Raw genomic sequence first — 19,924 nt, 5'->3', positions numbered from 1 at the left:
AACAACCAGGGCAGTCATACGACTATTCCTATGACTATGATCACATGCAAGCAGATGAATACGTTAACCTCATTAGAGATGATCTAGAAGCGAAGAAGGCACCCAGGGTCACCATCAACCTAGGAAACAGACATTACTGCTTCCTAGTCGACATAGGAGCAACAGTCAACATAATGGGGGAATAGGAGTTCCTACAAATGCCTGAGAAGCCGGACGTCACAAAGTCATCATCAAGAATATTCCAGTGGGGTGCTGCCCAGCCACTGCACTCTGTTGGACAATTTCGATGCATGCTGTTCCACAATGGGCAGTAAATCAACACTTTAATTCATGTAATACGCAGCCCTACAAAGGGTTGCTGCCTCCTGAGCTACCACACCACGAGTGCGCTAGGGCTAATAGACTTCCACTACCAGGACTGTGAAGTGATTCAATCCTCGGGATCACCAATGGAAATGGTACATGCCATGTCTCACGCTAACGCTCGGGACCGCCCAATCTCGAAGGAAGTCATTCAGTCAAAATTTCCGGACCTATGTAGAGGACTGGGGAAACTCAAGAACGTGCTCATAAAACTACACATCAATGAGAAAATACGACTTATCCCCCAGCACCCCAGGAGAGTGGGGTTTCACTTCCAAGGAGTGGTATCACAGGAATTGGACCAGTTACTGAGAAACGGCATCATCGAACCAGCCACTGCACCCCACCCGTGGGTTTCCCCACTCGTGATCATCCCTAAGGAGGGCGGTTGATATGAAAGTGGCAAACACTGGCATTCAACGGGAGCGTCAGCCCGGCCTGTGTATTGAAGACATGATAGTGCAGTTAAACAGGGCGACCACATTTTCAAAACTCGATTTGGTCTAGGGGTACCACCAGCTAGAACTGCACCCGGAGTCGAAGGTGATCACCACATTCTTAACCCACAAAGGCCTTTTTCGTTACCAACGTCTACATTTTGGCATCTCCTCAGCTGCAGAGATCTTTCAGGAGACCATCCGGAGAGTCATTCACCCGATCAAATCTGCGCTGAACTACAGTAATGACATTTTGGTCTTTGGGGCCACATAGGAAGAAAACGACATGGCGCTACTGCTCACGTGCAAGGTGTTACAGAGCACTGGACTCACACTAAACAGAGAAATGCAGGTTTAACAAGCGACGGCTGAGATTCTTTCGTCACGTCTTCTCAGATGCGGGATGATGCCGAACACGGACAAAGTGATTACCATCACCAATCTACTGGCACTGTGATAGGAGGCAGAAGTGTGGTCATTCCTTGGAATGGCGGGATACTGTGCTCGGTACATCCCGCACTACGCGATTCACACAGAGCCCCTACAACGCCTGCTACAGAAAGACATGTTGTTCCAATGGACTGATGAATGCCAGGGCGCATTCGACAAGGTGAAGCAGGTGCTAGCAGAAAACCAAATGACTTGCCGACTTTAATCCCACCTGGCACACAAAAATAATAGTGGATGCCAGCCAGTTTGGACTTGGCGCCATCCTTGCACAAACCTGTAGAGAAGACACACACCCGAGGCACATAGTGGGCACGCAGCACCATCTCACCCACGGAAACAGCCTATTTGCAGGCCGAGAAGGAGGGCCTAGCGGCAGTCTGGGCATGTGAACATTTCCACGACTTTGTCATAGGGAAGAAATTCACCTTAATCCCCGACCATTAGGCCCGCCTTTCACTTTCCAGAAATTCCAGGACCAAAATGCCACCGAGGATTGAGAGGTGGGGCATACGCCTGCAAGAATACGACTACTCGATCATCCACAGACCCGGGGGGAGGGGGCAGAACCCTGCAGACTACATTTCACCTCACCCTACAGGAAACCAAACAAAAAGGAAGGGAGACAGTGAATACCTCAACTATGTCATGCTAAATGCACTACCGCATGCACTCTGGCTTGAGACGGTGGCCTCCGCCTCAGCAGCCGGCGCGTCCATGTCGTTGGCCATAAGACTGGCCACCAGCAACAAATGGACAGACTATAGGAGGCAGCTTGCAAGCCACCCAGGTGCCAGCAGACAGGAGATTGAGAGGCTGGCCAATATCCACACGAACTGGCCGTCAAGGACAATTCAATACTGCTGACAGGATGCAAGCTAGTAAGCCCTCCTATGCTCAGATAAGAAGTGATCAAAGCAGCTCACGAAGGACACAGAGGGGCAGACAATACAAAAAAGGCAGCTGAGGTGCAACGTCTGGTTCCTTTCATAGACACCCTTGTAGTAGAGAGGGTAAGAAACTGCCTGCCCTGCCAATGCACCGCAAGAGAAGAATCAGCCATACCACTACACCCCACACAAATCCCAGACCGACCATGGGATCCAGTGGCCGTTGATTTCTACGGCCCGATGGACACAGGAGACTACTTGCTAGTATTAATTGACAAATACCCAAGATTCCAGATCGCCAAGAAGCTGGGCACGACGGCATACCCACAGGTGGCAACCACATTCAACAAAGTGCTGAGTGAATGGGACATACCACACACAATCAAATCTGACAATGGACCCCCGTTCAGCAGCCACAACTTCACCACTTTTGCAAAACACATGGGTTCCAGCATCAAAAGATCATCCCCAGATGGCCACAAGCCAATGGGATGGCAGAATGGTTTATGGCGTCCATTAAAAAGACCATCCACAGGGCCCATGTTGAAGCAGTGAACCCCCACCAAGCACAGTGCAGGATGCTCAAAGACTATCAGAACACCCTTCATGAAGCAACCAGCAGAACACCGGCCGAGCTACTGATGTGCTACCAGGTACAGACCAGGTTGATGAGAAACTTGACTGACCCAGCAGAACCGAACGAAGATATCATGGCAAGAGATGCTGTTTGGAAGGAACACGCCAAACAAGACACTGACCTTCGAAGTAGAGCAGCGCCCAAGGTCTTTGTGGTGTGCGAGGAGGTGCTAGTAAGACAGCCAATGACCAGGAAGACAGACACCCGCTACTCACCTAAACCCTCACCGTAGTGGCCCTCAAAGGGACCATGGTAACAGCTCAAAACGCACAACATGAGGTCACCAGGAATGTCTCGCAGTTCAAACACTTCATCAAATGAGAAGAGAAGAACACACCAATAGCAGATCCGGAACCATAATGGCATGAGCCCCATGATATCCCATGGGTTCCCTCAGCCAGAGAGATAGAGAACAGGAACAAACAAGGAGAAGGGAGAGCTAACAGAAGCACTGCAGAAAAAAGAAGACGCCCAAAGTGGGTCATCAGGCGGCCCACTCGGTTGGTAGAAGAATACTAGACTCGAACTCTGAACATAAGCCCGTCAGTGGTGTTGCAGGCTACTGTGCCTTTAATGGGAGCTGGGAAACCAGAGCGGGAAGCGGGAGGAGGAGAAGGGGGCAGAGCCAAATCAGGAAAGGGGCAGTTGAGTTTGTATTTTGATGAAGGAGGTAATGTCGAATCTTTGAGGCACATGGGATAAACATTGGGACAGCAGTGATCATGTATCATTACTGAGCGTGTGGATCCAGAGCTTACATGAAGATGCCCAAAGACTGGGGAGGATGATGTTCCATAGTAAACGTCCATGTTCCAGCGTTGGTGTTTCCTAAAAGTTATCTGAACATTGACAGCTTTCCAAAAGCAGATGCTCACCTGTGGAACTGATAATCTCAGGAGAGACAACGATATGGACCATCGCAGCAGTGAAATTGATAGATATAGCTTTCGAAATGATTCCTAACGCACCGACTTACATATCAACATCTGAGGAGGTGGGGACTTCGACATCTCTAATCCCTCCTTCAATCTCTGTAAACAGTTAAGAGGCATCATAATCATAAGACAGATGGTTCAGATGACCTTAACTTGAGACTTTTATCTCCGCAAACACAGTATGAGAGCGCATAGGCGCATCTGAAGAAGAAAGGTTCTTGTAAAAATCGTTAAAAGCTTTTCGATTAAAATCAAGTAAAAAAAAAAAAATAAGTAGAATGAAGAGAGATAACTATTTCTCAGCCACGTCTATAGAAGCCTTTGACTCCATTCCATATGAACACAGACTGTTCAGCCAGACTTTGTCGATATTCATGTTGATCTTTATGCAGAGTATCCAGGTTGGAGCAAATACTAAATGGCTGCAAATTACCAGATGGGAGTTGTTGCAGACAATCAACACTACCATAAAGGGAGTCAATGCTACCAGGGAGGAGCTGAGTGCCATACGACTGATGACTCTTCAGAATAGATATATCCTGGACATGATCACAGCTATTGATGGAGGCGTTTGTGCAAAAACTGGGGAATCATGTTGCACATTTATACCTTCTCAGGATGATGAGAATGGCACCTTGACAGAGGCCATAGAGATGCTGACGAAGCTGCATATCCAAATGGTGGACGTTTGGAGCGCTCTTTTCTTGGGTCCCACAATTTATGGCAGATATTTTTAAGTTTCTCTGTGCCCTGATAGTGATGATATTGCTTGGATTCTGTGTGGTTAGGATAATAATCTCACAATGCAAGAAGACAGCAAAGAAAGCCATAGGGATGAAGATCATGATTGATGTAAAATCAGGATGGAAGACCAAAGAGCTGACAGATGAGGAAATCAGGGATTTCGTGAAAGACAGCATCCGTGCTCCTTAGGGAACGAGATTCCTGCATCCAAAGAACCCTAAGAAGTATGTGGGAAGATGGATCTATTATGGTCCAAGTGGCCAGTGCATGTTCATGACCTGGAACAAGGATGAGCATGTGAAATCAGCTGGATGCCTGAAAGAAGTAATCAAGATATGGGTCCCAAAGAAGCATTTTTTTCAGAAAAGGATATCTAGATGTGAAGGATGATGGGAGAGTGGTCGATGAATCACCCAGAGGGGGGGTGTAGAAACAATGCCAAGTACCCCCACCTCAACCATCTCGCCCATATTGCCTATATGTTGGGAACCAGAGTGTGAGACACGTGCAGTACCAGTGAAAATACAGATACCAAGGAGAATCCTGGAGGCAAGGTTCCCATTGAGAAAGCCATATCTGCATATGAGACAGTATGGCTATTTGAATGAAACCCCAGAAAAAGCAGGACCAATGAATGAACGAGCAGATTGGTGATGTCACACGAAGCCAGACTGATGTACATGGAAGAGATGCAGAGACAAGAGAAGTGACTATACTCTATAAGGCATCAAGAAAGTATCAAAGATAAGTGACATCTCGGGCTCGAGATGAAGAAACTTATGCTACAGAAACAATGAAGATATCAAGTTATTTTACACGTGTACAGATGCAAAGAAACGCAAGAAGATTAAGTATTATTGAGGCTATATTTATAGAGAATAGATTGTGGCTTGCACCAACGTATACATACACAGGAGTAGGTAAAGAATGGATGTTTCCACAACATATTATAGCAGAGCTGAACCAGAGAAGGAAGGCCTTTTCAAGTGTGTCACAGTTGAAAACAATGAAATTACAGAAGTGGATCTCAGAAAGGCAAAGCTGGATCACTGCCAAGAAACCAAGGTCTTATCGGACTGGGATGAGCAGATATTAGTTACAAAGAATGAAACTCCTGTTCAGAAGGCATCGACGAAAACAAGGAAGATGTCAGAGGTCTATTAAAATATAGTATTTTAAATGCACTAGAGCTCAAATTTGTGGTCTTCAGTCACGTGGATGGATGGACCTGGACAAACATGACAAACCACACCTACGCATAAGGGCAGAGTGTGCCTCTACTCACATGTATTCTCCAGAGCACAGAACATTTCCAAGGCCAAGTTCAAAGCCTTAATTGACGTGCATACTACTGAGGTAATGATAGATGATATGCTAATTGGTGAGAAGCTGTGGTTATGACCAGCTCACCAGCACCTGGAAGTCCAGCCTGAGTGCTGCTGATGTGGGTGGAAAGGTACTGACGGATGTAAGAGTGCCAACCCATTGTAGGGGGCATTCGTAGTGTCTTGTTTGAGGGGAGGGCTTAGTAGTCCCACCTGATGTTAAGGAGCCTATCACTTTCTTAGACTAGTATGGAACGTATACTTAGATTTTCTCCTTAAGCATATCACATTTGCCACTAGGTTTTTGTAGTTTGACACGTAAGATGACATTAGTAAATACGTAGGTTAAAGTCATCAATGACAATTTTTTATTATAAGTATGATGTTTTTTGTGAAGTAAATTGAGAGACCATGCTATGACACGTCCGTTGTTCTCCCTGTTTTAGATCATTGATATTAAAACAGTCAACTTTGCCAACTTCTTGAGTCGTTTTGATTATTGATGTTTGAGTAACTTCTGCATCCTCATTCATCTCAAAGTATTGCTACCTCGTGTTAAAGGGCTGGGTCAGCTGTCCCGGTTCAAAAGGGAAGGAGATCCCTACACTGGTGTTGGGTCCTTAATTGTACACAGGTATGACAAAATTAAACTTTCTCATTGCTGATTCCGGAAGTCCTGGTTTTGTTGCTGACCGGCTGGAAAAGGAGGCTTGCAGGACATTTACTCTCCTCCCACAGGGCCTCTTGTCCCTCCTTTTCCTGTGCACTTCCTGATCCTCTCCTATCTCCCTCCACTCTGGAGAAAGTGGAGATGGGTGTGTGGCAGCCCACTATGGCTGTTTTCCTCAATTACCACCTACGAGGGCAGATGCATCTTCTAAGTGTGCGATTGGCCAGCCCCTACACCTCAGTGCATGCACAGATGCCACTGTGCATGCAGAAGGATGTTAATGACCACACATCTTTTCCCCCTAGCACGGGGTGGCCGTACGCTGCCTGTACTCTTTGGTGAATAGCGTACAGCTTCAGCAGTTACATTTGACCCCATTTAAAATCCAAGTCAAGTTGTACATTTTACAGTTATTTCAGTGTTCAGTGTTCAATGTATACAATTGCAAGGGGCCTGTTTGGGGCAGGGGTGTCAACCCAGGCGCGGGCTGCCCCTCTGCCTTCCACAGTGCCCAGAGGTTGCTTGTGCCCGCTGCGCATCGCCCTTCACGCCTTTCTGTCCTCTTGTCTTCCAGCTGCCCAACATGTTCGGGAACCTTCGCTCCACCTTCATGGCTCTGATGATTGGATCATACGCCTCCTCTGCCATCACGTTCCCCGGAGTGAAGGTAGGTCCTGTTTCATCTTTGCCCCCTCCTGTTTTCTTTCACTCTTTCCTCCCTGTTACTGTTTTCTTTAATGTTGTGCTCTCTCCTTTCTGCCTTCTCTCTCTCCCTCGTTCACCTCTCACTCTTGTCGTACTCTCCCATGCTTCTTTCCCTTTCCTTACATACTTTTCTTTTTCCTCTCATGTACACCTCTCACAGTCACTCTCTATGGGCCTCATTATGATATCGACGGTAGCTGTGCCTGTAATACAGGCAGCGGTTTCATTATTTTTCCGGCACCCGCGAATGGGCAATTACCGGGTCATTACGGCCTTGCAGGACCCGGTAAATACCCATTTGCGGGCGCGGAAAAAAGATGCTCATCATTCCCATTCGGCCCCAAAGGGCTGAATGGGAATGGGGAGGGCGGCTGCACCGGCACTGCTTATAACGGTGCCGGTGCATCCGACATGCTCTGCTCGTGTGTGCCACTCTGCCGCTAGGTCCGACCTGGCGGTCAGAAAGGCACCCGTGAGCACAACTCATAGTTTGTCGGTCAGGGACCTACAGTACTGACAAGCTTACCGGTACCGTAGATCCTGGACCGGCAAACGTATGACTTCTGTCTGTGTTACCCACTCTTTTCGTTGATTCTTTTTGATTTCCTTTCATCTGCTCTTGCTATCCCTCCTTCATGCTCTTGCTAGCTCTCAGTTTATCTCTGCTCAATTTTCCTACATTATCCTCTATATTTTGTAGGTGTTCTATATACCAAGCCTAGCTGGGAAGCAAGGTCCCTGTCTCTCTCACTCCCTTTCTCTTCCTCCACCCCTTCTTCCCCTACTCGCCTGTCCACTCTTTCTTCCCCTTCTTCTCGTGCTCTCACTTGTAAATCCTCTCTCCCTCTCCCATGTTCTCCCTCACTCACATGTTCACTAGCTTCTGCTCTCCTTACTCATATATTCCTCCCTTTCTTCTTTCTCTCACTCATATAACCCACTCACACTCCCTATTTTCTCCTTCTCGTCCTCTTTCGTAGCTCACATGTTCCACTCACTAGCCTCTCTAGCTCTCTTTCGCTCACATGTTCTCACTCTATGTTCTCGCTCCATAACATGTGCCCTCGTTTCGGCTCTGGCTTGCTTATTGCGGCCTTTCTGACGCTCACCTGCTCCCTCCCCACCTCTCTTGTTCTCCCCCTCTCATTTTTTGGTATATCACATCTTTCCAATTCCCCCCTCTCACACTCACACATTCCCTCTCACTCACCTTTTCCCTCTCCCCCCTCACAGCTGATCTACGAGGCTGGAGTCTCCTTTTTGGCCATCATGTTGGCCTGGTCAGCATTAGCTTGTCTCATATTCATCAACTGCCTGGTGAACTGGCCCAAAGAATCCTTCCCAGCTCCGGAAGAGGCCACCTACACGTGAGTACAGCACCATGGCTCTACGGATCACAACGAAACCAGGGCTCGCTTTCATGGATACAGGTAATGGTATTTACAAGAAACACATAAAAGAATACTTTGAAAGTGCACCTCAAGTGCTCTCCAGGGTTGACCTAGTGATAATAATTCGGTAGTGTGTAATGCGCTAAGTCGCGCAGCATGATTTATTTTTTATTTTTTTATTTACTGAACAATTGTATGGTTCCTATACATCAGAAAGTGTTTTCAGGTGCCACAAGACAAAAAGGGGGAAGGTGGGGTGACACAGCAGGAAAAAACAATATACCGTCCTACTAGGCCTTGCGACATTCGGATCGTGCAAGTGCAGTAAACAAGAATAGCAAAGGGTGGGAGAGGATGTCAGTGCAAAGGTAAAGGGGGGCAGGTGTGGAGGGGGAAGTGCAAAGGTGGAGGGGACCCCAGGGGCTGGATAAGTGCTAGGGAGTACAAGTACGGCAAGTGCGCAGGGAATAACAGGGGAAGGGTCATCAGGTGCGTGGACAGGGGTGGACCAGCCTCAGTAGGCTAGTCAGGAAGGGTTGGTGGAGGGGCAAGTGATGGTGATGGGGTACTGCAGAAGACTGGTCAGAGGAGTGCCTGGTCCCTTTATGACTCAGAAGGGACCCGGCAGCTAATCACAGCAGCAGGGGGGACGTTGGCAAGGGAGAGAGAAGGAGGAGGAGAAAAGAAAAGTCCTGAGAAGCTTCCGGAACTTAAGAAAATCTGGCTGAAGTCTGAGAGGGGCATGGAGGCCATTCCAGAGGGAAGCACCTGCCAAAGAAAGAGATCTAGCCCCCAGTCGCTGCATGGAGAAACACCTGACCTGCAGAGAGTTAGAGCTAGAGGACCGAAGGACTCTAGCAGAGAGGTATTTAAGTAGAGAAAGTTGGCGGTAGCATGGTCCCAGGTCCCAGAAAGCCTTGTAGATGATGCAAAGGGTCTTGAATTTGAACCTTGCAGCCACCGGAAACCAGTGGAGAGATTTTAGGGCTGGAGAGTTGCGGTCCCTGGGCTTGAGGCCAAGGATACGTTTTGCAGTCCTGTTCTGGATTAGCTCAAAAGGGTGGAGGAAGGAAAGAGGCAGATTGAGGAAGAGGCTGTTGCAGTAGTCCAGCCTAGAGAGAACCAGAGCTCTGGAGACATAAAAGGCGAGAAAAGGGAGAATGCCTCTAAGGAGATTAACCTGAAAGTGGGCCTTCTTTGTAAGGTCAGCGATATAAGGTGAGAAGGAGAGAGAGGAGTCGAACATGACACCCAGGCTTTTAGCTTCACAAGAGGATAAGGCGAGGGGGCCCAAGGAGGGCAGCCCTGGATTAGGTTGGGAACGAAGGGGCAAGAGTTCCAATGAGAAGGATCTCAGTCCTACTGGCGTTAAGACAGAGATCATTATCAGCACACCATGCCTAAATATCAGTCAGGCAGTCGGGAATGAGAGAGGAAGGAGAGGAGGTAGAGGGAAGCTTAAAGGAGAGCTGTGTGTCATCTGCATAACACTGAAAATGAGGAGAGAAGGTGGAGATGTGTATTTATTTATTTAGGTTTACATTTGTAAAGCAGCTAAACCCTGAGGCACCAGGGCGCTGTTGCGGACCAGTTACTTGATACAAAAAGCTTCAAACAGAGGAGTGACTATAAACCCCTCACATACCAGATCAAGTGGGCAAGAAGGGCCAGATAAATGTTGAAAAGCCATTGCAAGAGGATATAGCCCTGAGGGACACCACAAGTAGAGAGTGTGGTAGAGGACAGAAAAGGACCCTGTTGAACCTGGGGGAGCCAATACATAAGAAAAGAGGTCAGCCAAGCCAGTGCCTGGTCCATGATGCCCAGGGTATCACAGAGATGATTTAGGAGGGTGGCATGATTGACAGTGTTGAAAGCAGAGGACAGATCAAGGAGGATGAGAACAGAAGGAGAATTGGAGTCGAAATTTGAGAGCAGGTCTTCACCGGTGTTCAGGAGAGCAATTTTCATACCTCTGGCTGCTCTGAAGCCAGACTGGTGGGCATGTAGACAAACAACAGATTCAGTATGGTGGATTAGTTGGGAGATGACCAACGTCGCCAATAGTTTGCCCAAGATGGGGGTAGTGGCGATAGGGCGGTAGTTAGCCAGGCAGGAAGGGTCAGCAGATGGCATTTATAAGAGGAGGTGCACAAGGGGGCGCTTGAGAGGTAATGGGAAGGAGCCAGAGGCAAAAGCATGGTTACAGAACTCAGCCAAAGAGGGAGCGGGGATGACAATATTGTCCTTGATAGTTCTAGAGGAGCAGGGAAGCACATGTTTGGAGGAGACTTACATAGAGTGAACAGTCTTGGTGACCTTGGCTGGTGTCATTGGTAAGAAGTAAGGGAGCAGGAGGGAAGGAGAGAGAGGAGCCAATGGAGGCATGAGTGCAGGTGGAGGAAAGAGGGGAGTAGAGAAATGTGAGGACAGGATGCCCTGAGTTTTGGTTGTGAAGTCGGAAGCCAAAGCCGTGCAGAGAGCCTGGGAAGGAAAAGAAGAAGTAGAGGCTGCAGTAGGATTGGCAAGTTTGTTACATATTTTGAAAAGTTCATCTATGTTGTTGGTGGCCCCGGAGATGCGGGCTTGGATATGGGCCTGCCTCTTGGACAGGATGGAGAATCTGTAATGCCTTTGGAGCAGGTAACAGGCCAGTTTGCCAGAGAATGGCAAGTGCCATAGTTGGTGGGGGAAGAAGGATACACTGGGGAAAGAGAGGAAGCAAACTGCACTGTGCACAAAGAACTCACCAGGTGGCCTAGCAGCCAACAGGTACAGATGATTACGGTCCTTTGAGCAGTGGTTAAGCAGGGACAGCAGATTTAAGAACAACAGATTTGAGTTCAGATGTACAGGGAAATATCAACATTTCAACAGGGAAGCACGTGTAAAACACACCTAGAGTCAAGATTCAAATGCACATGTAAACCACCCCCAGATTCAAGATTCAAATGCACATGTAACACACACCTATATTCAAGATTCCAATACATGAAAAATACACCTGGATTCAAGATTCAAATGCACATGTAAAACACACCCAGATTCAAGATTCAAATGCACATATAAAACACACCTAGATTCAAGATTCCAATGCACATGAAAAACACACCTAGATTCAAGATTCAAATGCACATGTAAACCACCCCCAGATTCAAGATTCAAATGCACATGTAACACACACCTAGATTCAAGATTCCAATACCTGAAAAATACACCTGGATTCAAGATTCAAATGCACATGTAAAACACACCCAGATTCAAGATTCAAATGCACATGCAAAACACACCCACATTCAAAAATATAGTCAGTGTAACTTTGAACAAGTAGAACAGCTGAATTACAGTTGCTACTCAGACTACAGCCCTCAGTTATGTGAGAAGGGAAATTATAAAGCTCAAATTGAGGGTATAGAACAGAGGGTATGAATTATAGGAACACAGTGACAATGGCATTGCTGAAGCATGAGGCAGAAACAAAATGCAAGGAGATTAGAATTCCAACAAACTGAACATACAACTATATTTGAATGAAACAAGCTGATCATGAGCAAGGCAGTCTGATTTCCAGGAGAAGCCGAAATGTGCAGCAATGTGTTTGCGTGAAGGCGATTGAGGTAGGATTCAGCTTACAAGGACTCATGGACAGAAATACATGCTCAGAGAATCAGGATGGGAAGAATTCGGTGTAGGGTCAATGTTGTGCGAAGGATGTAATCCCCATGGTGATAACAGGTGGAAAAGATAGAACGATAGGCAGCAAAAACAAGGCTGCCAGAAAGCAACGGAGGGTCAGGCACTGCAGCAGGGGGTGGGGGATAGCGCTTACCGATAGAAACAAGCGCCATTGTGGCGGCAAAGTCAAAGTGGGGCAGAGCGTGGCTGCCCGCAGAAATTCAGGACAGAAAGGAAGAACAACAGAAGAACAGTGCAGCATGGCACAGCAGCACCGGCCGGACAGGCCAGACCGGGGCCTTAGTCGAGGGCCTTGGCTCAGGGGGCCTGCTCGCCTGCCGGCTCCAGGATTGGCCTCTAGTGGAAGTATGCACCCTATCACGATCAGCTGGGCATGCTCCGGTGGGGCTCATAGGCACTCTTGCGCCAGGAAATGGCAGTGTCCATTTCCTAGGGGAAAGAGGCCCATAGAAATGGATAGAATGCTTGTGTGTGCTGGAGGCGCTCACCTGATGGCATGAGGAAAATTGCAGGAGCATCAGACACAGCCTCCTCACGACCAAGAGGAAAAGAAATGGAGGGCCGAAGAAACACAAAGGGTCTAGTCGAGGGACTTGGACCAAGGGGCCGGCTCGCTTTCCGGCTCTGGGAATGGCTTCTAGTGGAAGTATGCACCCAATCACGATCAGCATGGCAGGCTCCAGTGGGGATCACAGGCACTCCTGTGCCTGGAAATGGCAGCGACCATTTCTTAGGGGACGAGGCCCATAGAAATGGACAGAATGCTCTCGTGTGCTGGAGGCGCTCACCAGATGGCAGGAGGAAAATTGCAGTAGCATCAGACACAGCCTCCTCACGACCACGAGGAAAGCAAATGGAGGGCTGGAGAAAACAGTGAGGTTTAGGAAGACTTGGATGAACAACTGAGTTTTTAGGAGCATCCTAAACTTCAGGTGTTGTTGTTGGAAACGCAAATTCACAGTATGTGGATCCTCCTGTTCCTTATTCGAGTCTCAAATTGCGAGTCTGAGGTTCTGTGAGTCCATTGTTCTGGATAGGGGTAAAAACAGGCCGGTCTAAAGGTTCTATGTGATTACTGCACCCAAACTATTGCAACACCATAATGTCGACTTTATGTTTTATTTCGACCCCCTTTTCACTGCATATATATGCAAGGGGAGTCCCCCCTGCAGCTCCCCCCCACTTGTATTACATCCTATACCCATCCCCCCACATATACATAAGGTGTAAAGAGGGAACATTTTTTTAAAAAAGGTCGACATTTTGGGTGGCGCAGTAATCGCGGTCGCAGTAATTGTATAATCCGGGTCTTAGAATGCTATGGTGCAGCAACATTCGTGGTCTGTTGAGCAAAAACATGAGAAAGAACACATGCAGATGCCCCATGCAACCAGACCTTTTTAGACCACGTGACTCAGGGATAGTCAATGAGCAGGTAACCATCTACGCGGCCATGCGGCAGTGATGCTTTGCAACTACTGGACACGACTGCACTCTTCTTGCTTCACCCACAGTAATTGATATTGCACACGTTGTTCATTGACACTTTTTAGCTGACAAAATTGTCATTTTGGAATCATTTCAATGGCAGAATTATTAACAGTTCTCATAGTGACAACAGAAGAAAAATAAAATATAGACTATAGTTTACGATTGCACACAAAACAAGTTTCCTGCACAGAAGTTCTGCCAGTCTTGGTGCTGCAATTGGTGTCAATTCACAATTAGTGCATGGCACTTTGCACAAAGTCTGCAAATGGCACAGTTGCTTGAAACCCAGCTTGAAACTATCTTCAAAGGGAGCAAGGAGGAGAGGGTGAGGAGGATGGAAGGGTTCATTTTATATGGGTTGTCTATGCAGTGAGAGGTCCCTTCATTTCCCTAGACACCCCTATCTCTCTCTTACCGTGCAGCGCTAAAGGCGGGGTTCAAACCTCTATTTCCAAAAGGGCCTTCCCTTCCAGTCAATTAGACATCGACAGCTGTAGGTGTGAGTCCACCAGCCGTAGGGGGAGGCAAAGGAGCACGAGCTGTAGAATCTGGCCGGTGAAGCCTTCGCTTTAGGCAATGCTGTTTGAGTGTGGGCTGCTTTGCTTTTGGTGTCGGAGTTGTGACTGCGGAGATGGGGTAGCTGTTAGAGCAGTGGGTAGCAGAGTGTGTAGGGAAACTGGAGACGATGGTGTAGCAGTATTGACTGTAGATGGTTTGGAGTGTACTCTAAGAGTTTTGAGTGGAGGGGTGGTGTTAAATGGATAACTGGAGCGGGTGGGTTGGGCGCTGGTTGTAGGGACTGCGGAGGATCTCTGGAGGGTAGTTTAGGAGCACTGGCTGCAGGAATGCTATGATAGAACTTGCTGCAGGAATGGCGAAGGCGATCTGGATAAGTGGGAAGGTCTAGGAACACTGGTTCTGGGTGATAGCGCAAGACTGCTTGATAAAGGTGATGGTGCATGTGTATTGGCTGTAGGAGATTTTGTGGATGGGCTGCCTCTAGTAGATGGATTCAGAGTGCCAGTTGTAGTGTAAATCGCGTAGGAGCACCAGCGATAAGCGGTAGTGTGAGAGCCCTGGCTATAGGCAATGGTGTCACAGAGGTGGCTGTGGTGAGTGATAATGTGAGAGTGCTAACTGAGTAGAATGCTGTGAGACAAGTATTGAGAAGAGGATGGTGTAAAAGAGCTGAATGCAGCAGATGAAGTAGGAGTGCATGGTGTAGGAACGCTGACTGTAAGATGTGGCGCAAGGATGCACTAATAGCATTGGCTGTGTGGGATGGTGTCTTGGAACGGTCTCTGAGCTTTGGTGTAAACACGCTCACTCAGTGCAATGTCTAGAAAGGTTGGCAGTGAAGACATTCTAGAATGCTGGCTGTAGGCAGCGGTGTAGGAGAATGACGAGTTTGAATGGGTGGTGTTTTGCGCCCAGTTTCTAATGCAGACATTTACCCTTACAGGAAGAAAATAAAACTGAGTGGGTTGGCCCTGGACCACAAGGTGACTGGTGATAGGTTTTACACTCACGTGGCAACCGTGGGCCAAAGGTTGAGTCAGAAGGTGGACCAAGAGAAAGACATTTACTCCTCAAATGAAGAGCTCAAGCGAAAGGAGGCAGCCGTGGCACAAGAAGGTGAGTTCAAACTGCAAACATTAACCTCCGAGGAGGTGATCTTTAAATTATAGGGTGCAAAGGATCCATGGGACTATGAATCCTCTGTTTAATCCATTGTCAGGTGAGCTCTTGCGGTGATGGTTTGTTTATTTTATAATACTTAACTCATACATTTTGGGATCATCCATTGTGGATGCATTTTAATCCACTGGGAGATTAATCATGTTTACGTAGACATTGTTTAATCAATTCTACCATGGTTTCCTCCAAGTTCTACTAGAGAGTATCCTCTATCTGTCCTGGAACCCAGGACAGTGTCAATACATACAATACAATGTTCCTGCCAATACTCTTAAGAGAACCTATTTTTTTATGTTATTTCAATGTGGACATTTAATGTCATTGTTTAACAAAGCTTTTCACATTTCTTTTTCTCACAACAATGTTTATGTGCAAACTGAGTTATTGTGCAGACTGTTTTTGTGCAAACATAGATAATTATTTAAATGTGTAAAAAGACAAGACATAGTCATACAAAACTGCGAAATCACAAATGTATAAATGCTGAACTCATCCAATGACTAGTGTTAATAAAGTAAGGAGATTTATTTGAACACATTCGACTTAATCAGTTATCTGGTTTCTGAGCAATTTTAAGACCGTGGCGAGTCGACGTTCAGCAACTTTTTGGCACTATCTAATTTTGGTTGCCTTCATCAGGACACCACAAATTAGTTAGGCAAAATGTTTCACTATCTTGATATGTCGTCTTTGTCAAGACCCCATAGATTAATCAATTAAGACCCTATTGTAATACAAGAAGGGCAGACAAGGCTATTTACAATGTTTTAATAGTACCATAGTTAATGTTTCTCAATACATTGCCTCATTAAAGTATTCCCAACTAACACTAGGTCTTTTAATACAGTACACTATGTATAGAGAGTGTCATTATCCAGATTTCCGTATTGTTACAATGAATGGGTATCATGGTCCTATAAAATGGGCGATAACATTAAAGAGTAACTTATATATTGTTCATCTAGTATCATCTCAAAGTAGGAGGGGGAGGAGTGAAATGTTTACCGTTTTATTTATCCATCCTTTTCTTGGCAAGTTATGTCTATTGTTCCTCTAATACCCACTTCCTTACTGTGTTTTCGGAGAGTAGAGGGTATTTGGAACAGGTATAATTGTTGTAGTCATATTCTAAAAAAGTACAAAAGATACCCAAGTTGGATAATACCTCTATTTGGTTTATAATATAGTTCATTTAATAGGATTCAGAAATAAAGATGAAAGAGATGGCAAGCATCCATATTCTAAAAGGACTTGTACTTTCCTTACTCACCCATGTTCTATCTCCTGCTCCATGGCGTCTACCGCTTGGTAGGCAATGCATGTAAGCCACCATATTGGAATTGTTAATAATATATATGCGACAGGGACGCGATGATGTCATCACATAATACATGAGATAAGTGGAGCCATTTTAGATTAGGAACTGTATCTCTTGGTTGACCGGTAGCATAGACCATATTTACATATTTAGACCCATAGAATTATTGGCCATACTAGAGACAAGTTGGGTATGCATAATAGTAAACTGAGTGACTGCTATTGAGTCGAGCTCACTCCCAAATATGTTTGTGTGATCTAATTTGTGAAAGTTACACAATTCAGGTTGATCGAAGGGTGCTGGCATGGATTAAGCCCAACCCAAACAAAAAGACATATAATAGTTAACCTATATCCATGCGCTCCTTATCTCCAAACATTATTATCTCAGCTGTGAAGTTACTCGTTTAACTGTCGGAAATCCAAATCACAGACAAACATTAATTGAATGAAACAACAGTTTCTCAAATATTCAAAGATTTAACGTCCATCTGACACAAAAGCTGACACGTGTTTTGACCTCAACGAGGTCCTCATCAGGGCTTAATACATACTCCAATGATGATATTCCATCGGTAAGCTCATCAAACCCGCTCGCATTCAGGGACTAATCTGTCCACACAGATAATGTCCCGACACAATGGATGTATCACAATCATCACAATCCTGATGGCTAAGTAGCTGCCTTTCCTTGAAAAGTATATCTGGTGTTAAAACATGTTCCTGTGTTGGTGTCTGCATTAACCTCGATTATACCTGGATATACGTCAGCTATGACATCATTCTACGTGGCTAATAGTAAAAACCTACTGCGTGGATGCATTGGTTAGGAGAAATGTATACATATAGTTTGTATAAATGTTAGCATCATCATTGGGTGCCTCTTCTCTATTAGTCATGCCTTGAACTACCTCTAGCTACGTAAAATACAGAAAATAACGTAATAACAGCAGCGGATAGGCCGTGCAACAATGTATGGTCCACCATTAAATAGGACCTCCTGATTGGTTGCCACTCTCTTACCAACCTTGAACATTCGGCTTGTTAGCAGCACGTAAACAGTGAAACCCAGGTACAAGGGAATGTCAGACAACTGCCTTTCTTAGCTAATTAGCCTACCATCTCTCATAAGTTAGTCCCTAAACCAAAGCTTCTTCATTGTAGTCGACCTTGCTGACTGTTCTCTTCCTCAGAACTTTAAAAGGGAGTGAAAGTATATTAGTATCTTGTCTAGAGTTTTATGAAAAGACCTGGTCTTCTGGTCCTGGACCACGTGTGAAGAGACCATGATTTTGCCCATTACGCCCTTCTATTAAGTGCTATTTGATTCAATTATATTGGGTGCAATTACTCTCCTCGGCCTCTGGAGACTTGGTTGCTCCATCCTTCATGTTCTTTCTCGCATTTTCAATTGAACAATTCTTGGCACTTGTAGCTATTCACTCCTTCACTTAACCTAAGAGAAATATGTCCTACGTACATGGCTTATCCTCTTCGACTCGTTTCGAGCGATGTAGTTGCTCTTGCTGCAGCATCCTTGATTCTGAGCAAAGCGACTACCCTTTGTTCTTGCACAAATTTGTATTCCAGTGCCTGTCAGCATTGCAGCCCTTGTTACTATCCTTGAGACTTCTCGCTTACTATTATACAATGCTGATGTCCATTTTCTCAACATGGTTGCTTTACTTGCGCTCTATTTCCTACTTTAGCAAACTTTTATATATCTTATCTACCTTGCGTTTCGGTTTATATACATCCATTTTATTTCTTGTCACTCATCTATTCAGTGTATATGGTTTTCTTTACATTCGCATATATTTTTACTGTCACTTCAGTCGCATATACATTCTTTAGAAATCCATGCATCATTTTTGACTGTGTCCGCGTATCTTCTCTTTTTAGTGGCGTCACTTTACATCTGCCAGACTTTACTTATAATTCTTGTATTTCCAATGTTGTCTGCAGGCTTATGTCTACCACATCAGTTCGAGGGTACATACAACATGGTTGTCTGAGTGCATACCGTCTCACATACCTTTGATGTGGTATTGGGATGATACTAGGTGTCATGCACAGTGTTTTCTTACTGTGCGTTCAGTATAACAGAGGTGAGGGTGTGGGGTCTATGAACGACGTGTACATCTGCCCTTCTACACAGTCTCAGAAGCAATTTCAATATTTTTATTTTCCTTAAAGAAGGCTTTTAGTCTTATGAAAGAATTGATCATGTTATTTTTCAGCTGTAAATCATCAGCCAGGATGGTGGGTAGGAACAAAAGATAGACCCTTACCAAGAATAGATAATTCAGCAGGGTTGAGAGTGTTTCTAAATAAATTGATAACATGTTCGTTCTCAACATCATTTAACATGTATATGCTTGTCTCCGTATTTGGAACATACCCGGGGAAACTTGATTACCGTGTTCATGGTAATTGGAAGCCCTGTATCAAGCTCTTTGTCATCTTTGGCTTCTTTTGCCTAAGAAAGGTGAGCGAGTATTGTGTTGTTGTTGTAGACCTTGGGTTCTGGACCAGAGTCATTACTAGATGTATCAGAGAAAGGGACCCACCTGCATCTCCGGTAGGGTCTTCCTCTCATTGTAGTATTTCTCATCTTCCACATCCAGTTACGGGTCTCACAATAATCTTTTGCTAAATATGGCTATATTATTTCAGTCTTAAATTCTCAAATATCTCTTGCGACTTTATTCTTTATTTTGTTTATTGTGGATAACTGAAAATCATCTATTTTATTGATATCCAGAAGTTTATCTTTTGCATTGATTAAGGCCCTAGTTTTCTGGAATTCTTTCTGGGGTTCTTCCAGTTCTATTAGAAATTGGCTACTAATGTGTTGTACTGTAGTTCTAGTTAGCACCATTAAGTCCCTGCTACAATTTTTAGCGATATAACTGACATTTTTTTAAACCCTTGAACTTCTGTGAAGATGGAGTGTCCATTTTTCATAACTAGCCTTGCAGGGATATTGTTTCCTTTCAGGTATTCCCCAACAAAATGTTTGCGCAGTTCCGTCCTGCAACACTTTTTTTTAGTTTGAGTAGTTCGTCACCAGATAGTTGTGTCGTTATATTTTGACTGTTCTCCCACGGGCACAGACTTTACAGGGTGAGGATATTCTTTTGGTTTGCAAAAAAATTAGTTAGGGCATTCTTTTGGC

General features: G+C 45.5%; 2 protein-coding genes across 10 annotated transcripts in view; one reads left to right on the top strand and one right to left on the bottom strand.

The window, feature by feature from the left end:
* Positions 1–19,924, bottom strand: part of LOC138513884 (uncharacterized) — a 588,633-nt gene that overhangs the window by 352,389 nt on the left and 216,320 nt on the right. The gene's annotated exons all lie outside the window — the stretch shown is intronic.
* The window catches only part of SLC43A1 (solute carrier family 43 member 1), a 383,027-nt gene that overhangs the window by 261,459 nt on the left and 101,644 nt on the right, over positions 1–19,924 (top strand). Inside the window, exons 6-8 of the mRNA XM_069629016.1 lie at positions 7,023–7,115; positions 8,387–8,520; positions 15,194–15,366. Of these exons, the coding sequence (XP_069485117.1) occupies positions 7,023–7,115; positions 8,387–8,520; positions 15,194–15,366 (400 nt within the window). The remainder of the gene's footprint in view (positions 1–7,022; positions 7,116–8,386; positions 8,521–15,193; positions 15,367–19,924) is intronic.

Source organism: Ambystoma mexicanum, chromosome 12 (genome assembly GCF_040938575.1).
Source record: "Ambystoma mexicanum isolate Mex_15411 chromosome 12, UKY_AmexF1_1, whole genome shotgun sequence".
NCBI lineage: Eukaryota > Metazoa > Chordata > Amphibia > Caudata > Ambystomatidae > Ambystoma > Ambystoma mexicanum.
Note: the sequence above shows the minus strand (reverse complement) of the source record. Positions and strands in the feature narration are given on the sequence as shown.